Genomic DNA, 12,755 nt, shown 5'->3' with positions numbered 1-12,755 from the left:
ATCTCACCCACAACGGGATAAATGGCACAAGAAATTAAAGACAGCGGGATGGTGTGGGAAGTTGAGCTTGTGTCGCACAGAACTACTACGGGTACCGAACATAGTCACCCCTAGTACATTTTACTACTGTGCCACGTCTTCTACTAATGTGTTTAATGAAGGGTGAAAGACAGGTGGTGGAGTGACCTGGATTGATTGTACGTTAGTTTATAACAGTGCTTTTCGCACGTGGTGAGTTCCTAGATTGGTTTCTAAAATACAGCCCGCGTCGCAAGTTGTGACTGCCGACTAACCAGACGTGCGTCTCACCGACCACGTTGATGCTGGAGTTTTGATTGCTGGAGTTGCTGCGGGTGGATGTGACACACGTCTGGCAGGAGTTTCTGATGCTAACTCCTGTTATGAATGCCATTTAGATCCCAATAAGTGGATATCAGCCATTTCCTCATAGGGAAAGAGAGTGCTTGTTCTGGCTGCCCTCGTCTCATTCCTCTATCATGTCATTTAAGAGAGCCCTGGGTCTAGCTGTTCACCTGATTGCAGGACAAGCACATAGAAGGACTTAAAAGGGAGCGGAGTTCCTTTTTATTCTTTAAGAAAGGCCCAAACAATAGATTAAATGATCTCAGAAAAGGAAATCACTAAAACAGTTCAACTTACTGTCATTAGTGCCGGTGGACATACGAGGCACGAAGAATTTCGAAACGGGCGCTGAATGGATTGCTATTGCAAAGAGCCATCTCAGACACGATGGGTCGACAAGATTTCTTCTGTGCCGTAAATTTCTACGGTTCTATGTTTGCCTTGATTTTCCACCAGAGGTTTTAAGAGCTTTGTGTTTTATGAGAGTATTCAAGCTTTGCAGAACCCGATTTCCACAAATCTGGCTCAAAGTGCCTCTAATTCACAGGGTTCTCTGTGTATCCTGTTACTTAAACCAAAACTTGGAATGTTGAGCCCTGCAATATTGAGACTTGGAGCAAGCTCCCAAGTTTCTAATGTTCCTTGAAGCTTGCATACTTGTTGAAATATTATGCAGTATTCAATAGGCAGTCAACAAGTGTGCTTTTGTCTGATTTTGCCCCATAAAGGGTGCAAAGTGATCTCTGTGTACACCATATCATACGCAAAATCCCAAAAGCGGTAGCGACTTGTGGTTTTAAAAAAAAAGTTCAATTAATCAGAGAATTATTCAGCACAGAAACTGCCATATCAGAACCTCGAGCTCCTAATCCAGGCTGACACTCCCAATACATTGCTGAGTACCACTGCATTTGGAGTTGGAGGTGCTGTCCTTTGGATGAGATGTTAAACCAATTACCCCATCTGCTAAAGATCCCATGGCACTATTCAAAAAAGAAGGCTGTTTCTCTGGATGTCCTGTCCAACAATCTCTCAGATAAACTTACTCATTCTTTTCATGTTGACTGGTGGGACATCATGTGTGCAAATTTGTTGCTAAGTTCGCCTACTACGAACTATACAGACAAAAAAGAACATTACAGTGAATTCTGTGAATCACTTTTGAGACACCCTTCTGATATGAAAGATGCTATATCGAATGCAAGGAGGATTATTACTATTATTTCGGCCCATTGTTCCTATGCCAATTCTATGGTAAAGCTATCTGTGTTGTCCCACTCCATTGCCTTTTCCCTATAACCCTTTTTTCTATTTTGATGTTTGTCTAATTCACTTTTGAGAGGTATTTTGCTTCAACCTCCATCCCTGACAGGATATTTCACAACTCCATAACGGTATGTGTAAAGAAAATTATCTCCAACCTTCTGTTTGCAATTTTAGTAATGATCTGAAATTTATGTCTCTATTTGCCGAGGATATAATAATAATCCTTATTTTTGATAAAGCAGCTTTCATTTCTGGAGGATAACTCAAAGCACTTCACATGATATACTGTAAAGTGAATTGACAGTATATTCTGTGGGTGAAATGCGTAAATGTACCCTTAATACAATTGAATTGCACTTTTGTTGTTCTAAGGAAAGGAGACCCATTGCCAACTATTCTCGCAGTAAATACTACCAGATTATATGGGTAGTCTGATATGTTTATCAAATTCTTTTTTCATCACAATCTTTCCTTGACTGAAAAAGTGTTGCTGCCTACACCTTCGCAAAACGGCACTCCTAAAATTCAGCTCCTTGCAGTGTGAGAGTGCTTATATAGCTGGTGCTCATTACAACAAGAATGAAACAACAACAACTGAGCTGAGAGGCATGTAAGACCACGGAAAATGTGAATGTCCAAAAAGCCTTGTTCAGATCTTTCTGTGCCTGTGCTGAAAGGCAAGTGCTTCACAAAGCAGGGACACCTGTATATACAAACCCAAGATCAGCACTGCTGGAAAAGAAAACTGAGAAGGTATAGAAGAGAAATTATAACTGACACTAAAAATATTCAACTGCATCTGTTATTGGTTTAGAAATAGAGCATTGCAGCTGTAAAAGTCACTTTTTATGGATGAAGGTTGGATTAGTTTAGTGCACACCATATTGATGTAGAGTATATATTGTTTTATTTATTTTATCTGTAATCCAATAGTGAAGATACAAAGACATCCCTCAATATTATGCCGAGACACTTGGCTCCGTGGGGCTTCAAATCTTAGGTTTATGTTTCAAATGCAGGGTTTATTACTTTATACTTTTTTTCCTTCCTCTCCTGAAGATTATGTTAGACATAGTCCACACACACTGGGGCCCTCTGTATCTTGCTCCAGTCCTATGTTAAGAGTACCACAGACTCCAGCTACTCTCTGTACCTTGCTCAAAGGCGCCTTCATCTGAAGTCCCATATTTGCAAACTGGTAAATTAATCCTGAATCCTGTTTGCGAACGCTGAAGAAGCACTATTTCCAGCGTCCACTTGTTCTGCCCGGTGCTTTTCCCACCTGCTTTATTGAAGGCAAGTTGAAATCGAAACAGGTTTTATGGCCCATTTAGTTTTACACAAAAACGATGGGCTGCGAAAAATGCTGGTTATATACAGGAGAGGATTTTCAGCCCCCATGTTAAACCCAGGGTACAGCACTCCTACCAAAATAACACTCTTGCTCCACCATGTACTGTAATGGCATTCAATATAGCTCTACTTCATTTGAAACGCGAGTCTGCTATAGAAGCGTAGCACACCTGACACTTCCACTGACTAGCCAGTACTCGCATCAAACAACATTTGATTTACCAACTCAAACAAAGTGACACAGGAAGAAACATTAGTGGCTGAAGGGTCCAGCAATGTCTGGATCATTTCAGTATTTAAAGAGAAAACTTGAGGCACACCTGAGGGAGAAGGGAATAGAGGAGAATAATATTTAGGGCCTCATGTGGAGTATAAACACCAGCATGAAATAGTTGGGCCGAATGGCTTGTTCCTGTGCGTGCTGTAACACTATTTAAGTCTATGGTGTGAGGTCTGGCCCTCTGCCTGTGAAGGTGAAGTGCATGAGGATTGCTTTGGATGCCTGTACGTCTCCGGGAGTTTACGAATTGTGTCACGGAAACCTGGACATCTCAAATTCAATCTCTTTCTATGTTCAACAGCAGCCTAAAAGATTTGACATACATTTGGCTGGATTTCGGGAATGTCTTGGCAGTAAGTGGTCTTAGAAATAAAAGGTCACCAATTGAATCATTAGCCTGATGCAGACTAACTGCAGACTGTAACACGTCGCGTGCGAATTCACGAGCAGTGCATTTTGATCCTTTTCAAAAGATCATGAGAGGTTTGGCTGAACATAAAGAAGTCCATTAGGCTCAACTGGTCTTAAGCTTCCAAAATCCCAACTCTACTGTCTCTCCATGATGTGACCAAGCTGTTGCTTCAGTCGTATAAAGAAATATGTCCTTTTGTATGACCTCAAATTGGCCTTCAAAACCCCTGAAAATAGTCCTTTTTTTTTTCTACTGCCTTGGCATATGTGAATTCTTACTTGGGGTTTGTTTTCTGAGTTCCATTTAGCGTCTTATGAACCTCTGCAAGGCGCCTTCTTAGATTTATCCAAATGCAATTGGCTGTTCATTACATTGCTGTTTGTGGAACATCGTTGCGTGCAAATAGGCTGCCGCATTCGCCGACAAATACTCGGTCTCTTCACAATAAATCCTGTGAAGCTCTTTGAGACATCCTCCCGACATGAAAGGCACTATACCGAACGCAAGGACTGTTTTTTGTTTCGTGACTGCACAGTGGCTTATTGTTATCATGACGTCAGTCTAAAAGAGGTTTGTTACATACATTATTGATTCTCCTGTTCACTATTTCACTCATTGCCACGCACTGTTGACTTTTTGCAGGGCCCGAATGCCCTTGTGACGTACACGATCATCAGCGGAGCGGACAACAGTTTCCAGATCGATCCAGAATCCGGAGATCTTGTGGCCACCAAGCGATTAGACAGAGAGCGGCGGTCGAAATACTCGTTACTCATTCGAGCTGATGATGGACTGCAGTCCTCTGACATGAGGATTAACATCACTGTCAGCGACGTCAATGATCACACGCCTAAATTCACCAAGGATGTCTACTCGTTTGACATACAAGAGGACACTGCACCAGGTAAGACAGTAAAAGAACCCGGAATCTGGCATCAGTAAGTACTACAGATCTTTTCTTCTGACTTTCACTGAGAATAGCTTTTAAGTTTTTCCTCAACTGAGATTTGGGGGCATTGCAGATTTTGATTATCTTCAGGGTTCAGGTGTATCGAGACAGAGTAGTTGGGCGATTCCCATGAAGTGGGAGAATTGCCAGTTTTCGTTCCATTTAATTTGTGCTCTATTCTTCCTGTAACACAGAAATTCCTATATGTACTCAGTCATGTGTTATGATTAATAGTCCTTACATGTCGGGAGGACACCTCAAAACACTTCACAGGATGAACTGTAAAGTGCAGTGAGTGTGTTTTGTGGGCGAACGCAACAGCCGATTGGCACAATGCGGAATACCACCCCAGACAACTCGGATCATGTTTCTCAGTTAATAGATAAATTGTCAATTGCTTCGCTTCAAAACAAGAGGCTGACTGAGCCGCTGAGGAATTCCAAATGTTCAACACAGCCTTGTGTTGATTTGTGCTGTATTCGCTTTGCCTCTGCATTGTGTTGTGCCAATTAGCCACCCTTGGGCAACAACCCACAGTAAGCAAGCTCTCAAGCTTTACTGGGATATCCGGTATAAATGTCTCGGATAAATAAATAAACTGGATTCCTTGAAATAGTTTCTGTGGTAAACGATAAGCAAAAGGTTTCCATCCGTTAAGCCTTTCATGAAACTTTTTGCCTTTCATTATTCTGTACTCTTATTTTCTAAAATAATAATGATAATAATCCTTGCCTTATCTCGTCGTCGAGACGTCTCAAAGCCCTTCACAGGATATACTGTAAAGTGAATTGACTGTGTACTTTGGAAGCGAAACGCAGCAGCCACAGCAATGTCCCACAAACAGTCGTGGATTGAGTGACCAAATTATTATTTTTTTAAAGGATCATTAAATACTGCTCTCTTTGTGGAAGAGATTTTTGAAGCGCGTGGTTTGCCCAATTTTTTTTAAAAAAGAGACAGGAAGAGACAAAACAATTCTGTCCAAGACTATGTGCTCTTGAAAGAGACTGCAATACTAGAGCTTCGACTCACCACTCTTTGTGATCTGCTGTGAAACACGATTGGTGTCTATTGCTAATCCTTGTATTTCATAACACACTTCATCATGTCGAAACATCACAACACGCCTCATCATGTCGAAGCTTCACAGAAATTATTGTTCAGTCTAGTGACGGTCCTTTTACAAGCAAATAGCCATTGTACATTGATCACTAAAAACAGTTTGTTTTAATTTAAAAACAATACAGTACAAAATTACATTTGTATACCGCCTTTCACATCGGGAGGATGTCCCGACGTGAAACATAGTGTGATAGATCCAACTGTAATGATCAATTGTACAATGAAATATAATTTATATTTATATAGCGGCTTTCTCACCAGCAGGATATCTCAAAGCGTTCAAATGTGATGCACATTCCCTCTGGAGAATCCCCAACATGACTGTCTTAATAAGCAGACAATAAACTAACTGCTACATTGTGCCACAAGTGCCACAAAATTGAGTCAGAAGGTTGTGGGTTCAAGCCCCAAAGTCGAGACTTTGAGCTCACACAATCTAGTCTGACACTCCAGTGCGCTGTGGGGATGTGCTGCATTGTTGGAGATGTTGCTCTTTAGATGAGATGTTAAACCAAGGTGGACATTAAAGATCCCATGGCACTATTCCAAAAGAGAAGCAAGTTTCTCCCTGTGTCTTGGCCAATAATCCCCCAAATAAAATTTGTCACTCACTCCTTGGCTGTTTTGCTGTGCACAAATTGGCTGTCGGTTTCACCCACAAAACACACCCATTTCACATTACAGTATAATCTGTGAGACGTCTCGACATTGCGATGAGGTGCATATACCTTTGCATAAATCTTTTGATCAACTGGGTATCTGACAGATGCCCATCACCATGCTCAAGAGTATCCAAACCAGACTGAGAGGTCCACATATCTCAGCCATCTACAAATGGAAAGTTTGTCTTGTAGCTCAGGGGTTAGAGCACTCGCCTCGCAAGCGAGAGACCTGGGTTTGATTCCCGGCGGGCCAAAACCTTGGGCAAGTTTCCTTACCTCACACGCCTGATAATAATCCCTCAAGAAAAAAATAATAAAATTGGTCACTTCAATCTACGACTGTTTGTGGGGGACGCTGCTGTGCGCAATTGGCTGCCGCGTTTCGCCCACAAAATATGCAGTCAATTCACTTTACAGTATAGTCTGTGCAGCGTTTTGAGACGTCTCAAAGATGTGATAAGGCGCGATACCAAACGCAAGGATTATTATGTTATATATATATATATAAAGTTCTCTGTGTTTTGAATAAAATGCACACCCAGATGGACACACCCGTCTTGCAAAATTCCCGAGTGTATTAAGTGCAGGTTGGCATGAACCAATGCTGTTCATTTTAATAAGGGTCTGTTCTAATCATGAGATTTTTTTAGCGTTTTGATACCCAACGATTTGTGCTAAAAGGGAGTGTTTAAGAGGGAAAGCTGCAAAAGCAGCAGCAGAAACCAAAAGGTTCTGTTAAAACGAAAATGAACTCATTGCGGCTGCATGTTTTCAAAAAAAATATAATTCTGTTCTTCGTTGAAGAAGAACGTATTTGGTAACTTTCGAACAGTGTCTGTGTTTGTTTGAAGCCAGATTTCTAATTCCTCTGTTCGAATGCCTCAGGCTCCATCGTGGCAGCGATCCTGGCCAGTGATGCCGACTCCGGTGCCAATGGAGAAGTCACGTACGTGGTGCAAGAGGACGACGAAGACAGCATGTTCTTCCTCAACTCCATAACCGGTGTCTTCAACGTGACCCGCCCACTGGATTACGAGAGCCAGCGGTATTACATTCTCACCGTGCGAGCAGAAGATGGCGGCGGACAGTTCAGCACAGTACGGGTTTACTTCAATGTGCTGGATGTCAATGACAATCCTCCCATTTTTAATCCTTCGTCATACAGCACTGCGGTGTTGGAGAACCTACCTCCTGGAGCAAGCATTCTGACCGTCAACGCTACAGATGCAGATGATGGTGCGTATTGTATTACATAATACTCTGGCCATTCTGATAGTTGCCAACAGCTACTCAATAAGTATTTCTTCTCGATTTTCACTGAAGAGCGAGGCAGTGGGAATGTAAGCCTACCAGAGGGGAAAGTGGAGCAATTCAATGGGTTAATTACAGAGCGAAAAGAAAGTGGTATTGAAAAGGTTGACAAAGCTCTAAGTGGAAAGATCACCAGGTCCTGGCAGTGAGCATCCTAGACTGCAGAGGGACATCAGGGAGGATGCCATTTGGTAGCCATTAATGGATCACGTGGGGATATATATGGGAGTCTTGTTTCTGTAAACTCATCAGACTAGGGACACAGTGTTCCTGTTCTTATTGCTTTGTGCTTGTTAGGTCCAGATGAGTCAGTAAGAATGAAGTGAGGGGAAACCAATGCCCAGGAATGGTATTCTCTTCATAGAAAACCAGGTCGCTTAATGAAAAATCCATCTGGGGATGGGCTGCGGTTGGAGTTTGGGGCTGATTTTTTGTAATGGGGGGGATACAGAAGTAATACAGACTCTCCAAATCTAATTGTATGGAGAATTGGAGCCATACGTTTCTCATGTTCTTGTGTTTGAGACGATTTTTTTAACAATTTTCAGCTTAGATGGAATTTTGGAGTATGGTCTCAAATTCATTGTTGATTTAGAAGTTGATTTCCTGCAGTGCATAAAAAGTAGAATTGAGGGCAGGAAGTGATTTCTTCACATAGGAGGTTGTGAAGAAGGGGAATTCTTTGACCCAGAAAGCTATAGAGGTGAAATCAATAGATATATTTAAAAGAAGTGCACAGATCTTTGGGCAGTCTAGGGATATTAATAAATTGGTCACTCAATCCACGATTGTTTGTAGGACACTGCTGTGTGCAATTGGCTGCTGTATTTCGCCCACAAAATATGCAGTCAATTCACTTTACTGTATGTTCTGTGAAGCGCTTTGAGATGTCTTGAAGACTTGATAAGGCATTGTATCAAATGCAAGGATTATTATTATATTAACTAACAGGAGATGTGTTTACAGATTTTGTGTTGACAGATAAGTCCCAATGGTAATGTTATCTTTAAGAATAATAAGCAGCACAGAAACACAAAATGCATGTTTTGGGGGAAGGTGAGAAAGGTATAGACAAGCACAATTGCAACAAGGACATTGTCCCTGATGGTTACTCAGATGCTGGGTCTCAATGAATAACCAGAGCTTTCCAATGCGCCAATAATATTGGCTCCTATAAACCTCTCAGCTAGTCATATTTACTCGGTGACAACGTTGAATGGGAAAAAGTTCTACAGATAGCAGAAACAACATCAAAAGCTACATTGCTCCTGTTTTTATGGCATCTTTCGGATGGACAGAGATTCTTGAGGGGCAGCTGTGATTGCTTGTGCTGCTAACTTGAACATAAGTGACTCTTGCAATAGTTTTTGCTCAGTCAACGTCTTCTATTGTCTGTTTTCTGTGGATCTTGTCTGTTTTCTTCACTAAAGAGAGAACACAATCAAAGGTTGCATGTTAGATTCAATCCTTTTGGGCTGCAGGAAGGAATTATTTGAGGAATAGGCTGCTTTCTTGAGAGCGGGGTTGAAAACAGTTTGAAAAGAATAACCACAATGTAGTATACCCTGCCCATAAACTGTGCTTGCTTCAGCATCGCGAGCATCATGATGACCAGGTACATCATGTGAGATGTTATCCCCAGGTTGGAATTAAACACTTTGGTAAGTGGATATGGTGTGCATAACACAGTTTGCTTTGCAAGCCTTTTCCAGTGGTTCTATGGTTATGCCATTCCAGTGCTTTTTCACCCTCAAAAGTACTCTTATTTGAGGTGTAAAAGTAGATGGTTAATGAAAAGGACAGTTAAGTGGTGCTTTAGCTGTATTTTACTGTGTCAAATATACCAAGGTATACAGAGGGCATTCTCTCTCACACCACCAGCCCCCCACCACCAACCCTCCCCATCCTATGCTCAATTGTGACATCTGTGATGTTGTGCCTATAGCATTGTATTTCTGGCTCAGAGAATCTCAACTAAATGGAAGTTTAAAACCCATGATCAAGAATTCCAATGCCAAGAGTCTAACCAGAATTCAGCATTGAAAATAGCAACGAGCAAGAGAGTTTGTTCATTTTCTGCACATTTCAGCGTGTTCGCCTATAAAATGCAGTCACAGCACCTTGCATTATATCCTTTGAAGTCCTTGGAAAGTCCTCCTGACGTGAAAGGCTCTGTAACAAATGTAAAGATTATTTTATTATTATTATTCAGTACATTAGATGAAATATATTGAATGTACTGCTAAACTGACCACAATATTTTAACAGATTGCAGACTTCTAAAACTCAATGGCAAATCAAATGATCCTTTTGGTCGTCAAATCAAAAGCTTTGTTGTTTCTTTCCATTAACGCACATTCACTGTTAAACGGATTTGTTCCATGGGAAAATTAAATTCACTATATTCCTGGGATCCCCTCATGTAAATTTACGAGCAAAGTAAATAGAAATATACTCAGGATTTGGGAGCAGAAATGAGATTTTATAGCTGGAGGTTATGCTGGGTTGGATTGGGCTAAAGTTGGAGCAGACCCAACGTTGCTGCAAAGCTTAACGGCTGGAAGAACATTTGCAGGGTCGGGTTGGGAGCAGTGAAATTAGTTTTGCGCTAATAAGTAGATAAGATCTGGAACCACGTAATATTAATTTCAGGCTTCGGGTATGTAATGCAATATGTGATAAACAGGCTAGGCTGCCTCTGTCTGCCCTGTGTGCCATTACTTTGTGATCACAGGTAAGCAGAGGCTGGTCTGTGTAAGACCTTCCCACACAGCAGGGAAGGAAGGTCCTTGGCTACTGAATGAAATTGCCGTTTACACAACACAAGGGCACTTTTTTCAGTGTCGGTTGGTGCTCTCAATTCCAGTGTAATCAAGGCAATATCCACAACCCCAGCTGCCTGAAGGTACCTCGGAGTCGCTGCTACTTGAACCATCTCTGCAGTTTGCCGCAATATAAACACAGCATTAATTTTCACACATAAACACTCTTAAACATTGGAATGTCAAGTATGCCATAGAAAATCAAGAGAGCTTGAGGCCAGGTCAGGATGATAATTTTAACGTTGATTTCATACCATATTACTTTTCCTCTTGTTACAAAACACGTTATTAAAAGTACAACTGTAGGCTTATAGGGCAACGTGTCTGAACACTGAAATAGCGTGAGAAATGTCAATTTATTCAAAGAAAAACAATAATCCATTTTACGGTTAACAAATCAACGCAATTGAAAGAAATCAAAGAACTGTTTCATGGATACATTACATTCTCATTCAGCTGCAGTGACTCTATCCTCAGCTTTTGTGCATATCAAGATATTGTATCAACTCTAAAAGCATTATTGTTTCTCCTTCCCGGCATGTTAACCTCGTTTTAAGTCCAAAATGGGCCTATTGTGATTTGTGTGACAGAAGAGAGATGAAGATCTGACAGGTTGTTGATGGGTTGTTGTTTATTTGTGGGAATTGGAAACTCTGAGTGGAAGAAATTGTTTACAGCATTCGTGTTTAATGACCCAGTTAGTCTAATTAGTCAGTGTTAAATGCAGCATCAGACTTAAGATAAGACTCTGGTGATGTATTGGCAAACATGACTGATCCCCAGGATGGACGAGTTTCATAAGATTTCCCGTCTTTCATCCTTCCAACACACAATAGGTTCTTATATCCCATTTACGCTGTCAAGCATGTACTGTTACAAATCTAACCTAGTCTCCACTGTAGAACAGACCTGGCAGTGTGCATCTACCATACGGGTACCAGTGAAGCATCAATCCCCTGCTGAGGGTGGGTTAAGAGCTTTATTACAGGATTTTGGTAGTGTGAATGGGTGCCCTGTCTGCCATTGAAGTGAGTCTATAATGTTCTTCCTCCTTCCCCTCCAACTCACAAGGCAACTCAGCAGTGCGTACTGTACCATTAGACGTGCAAGGCATTACGTTGCTAGGAGTAGCTGCGTACTATACCGCTTGCTTCATATTCCTAGCAGAAATTTCATTTGTTTCTGTATGAATGCCACTGAATATCCCATTCAATTTATTTTTGTTAAGAGATAAATTCAGGTGCTAGTTTCAGAGTTAAACTCTTATGGTAGTTTCAACAGGATCTCACAGCTACCAGTGTAACACCACCGGGTCATCTAAATGTTGTATTTTCTCCAACTCAAAGTGCGTTGTACATTTCGATTGGGGCACAAAACCTTTGGTCGTGGCGTGATTTGTTCCAGTATTCAAGTCGGTAATGGTTGTAGAACAGCCTGATAAATATCCGCTTTGCACAATTCTGTAACTATCAGGCAAGCTGTTGAAGCTGAGTCCATAACAGCACTCGAGTTGAAATGGGCTAAGTACTAAATGTTATGGAGGAAAGAGCAGGGGAATGGGATAAGAACACACAATTGCGTTGGAGGAGCTAAGCCCATCACACATAAAATGGGCCGAGTGGCATTCTTCCGTGCTGTAAACATTCTGTGGGACTGAACTGGTTTGAAATATCAGGGTAGCGGTTTCAGACTTACCCCCCGATTCCTACAATTAGTGTTCATTTCTCCACATGTTTACCAGCAGAGGCTCCTCTCTTCAGTAACAGCTACTTGCATTTGTATAGCGCCCTTTAAGTAGGGTAACATTTAGGGGAAGGCGTAAGAAAAACAAAATTGTGCTTCGTGTCCCAAACGATTTTAAGGCAAGCCTCAAATGAGCTGGGCTTCTTGCACAACAGCCAATAAACACTTCGAGACCCATGTCCTCCCGACGTGAAAGTCACTATCTAAATGTAAATTGGATTGTAGGATAAATAGAGTCTGTTACTGTTTCATTCTGTTTCTATGTCCATCATGATGGATTCCCTTTTGAGGCTAGCCTCTACTGCTGCCTTACTCAGAAACAAAGAGAGAGCAGTAGAGGCTAGCCTCGAAAGGGGTTTTGATTCCTGCGCAATAGCCAAAAAGAGAAGGAGTTTCCCCCAGTGTCTTGGCCAATAATCCCTCCAATAAAATTGGTTACTCACTTTATGGCTGTTTGTGGGACATTGATGGC

The 12,755-nt window shown here is 41.5% G+C and overlaps 1 protein-coding gene across 1 annotated transcript in view; it reads left to right on the top strand.

Annotated features, from left to right (window-relative positions):
- The window catches only part of LOC103182160 (protocadherin Fat 4), a 131,503-nt gene that overhangs the window by 23,026 nt on the left and 95,722 nt on the right, over positions 1 to 12,755 (top strand). The window contains 2 exon segments of the mRNA XM_042337891.1: positions 4,317 to 4,578; positions 7,293 to 7,643. Of these exon segments, the coding sequence (XP_042193825.1) occupies positions 4,317 to 4,578; positions 7,293 to 7,643 (613 nt within the window).

Source organism: Callorhinchus milii, unplaced genomic scaffold (assembly GCF_018977255.1).
Source record: "Callorhinchus milii isolate IMCB2004 unplaced genomic scaffold, IMCB_Cmil_1.0 Scaffold1, whole genome shotgun sequence".
Lineage (NCBI taxonomy): Eukaryota > Metazoa > Chordata > Chondrichthyes > Chimaeriformes > Callorhinchidae > Callorhinchus > Callorhinchus milii.
This window is presented reverse-complemented; position numbering and strand designations above follow the sequence as displayed.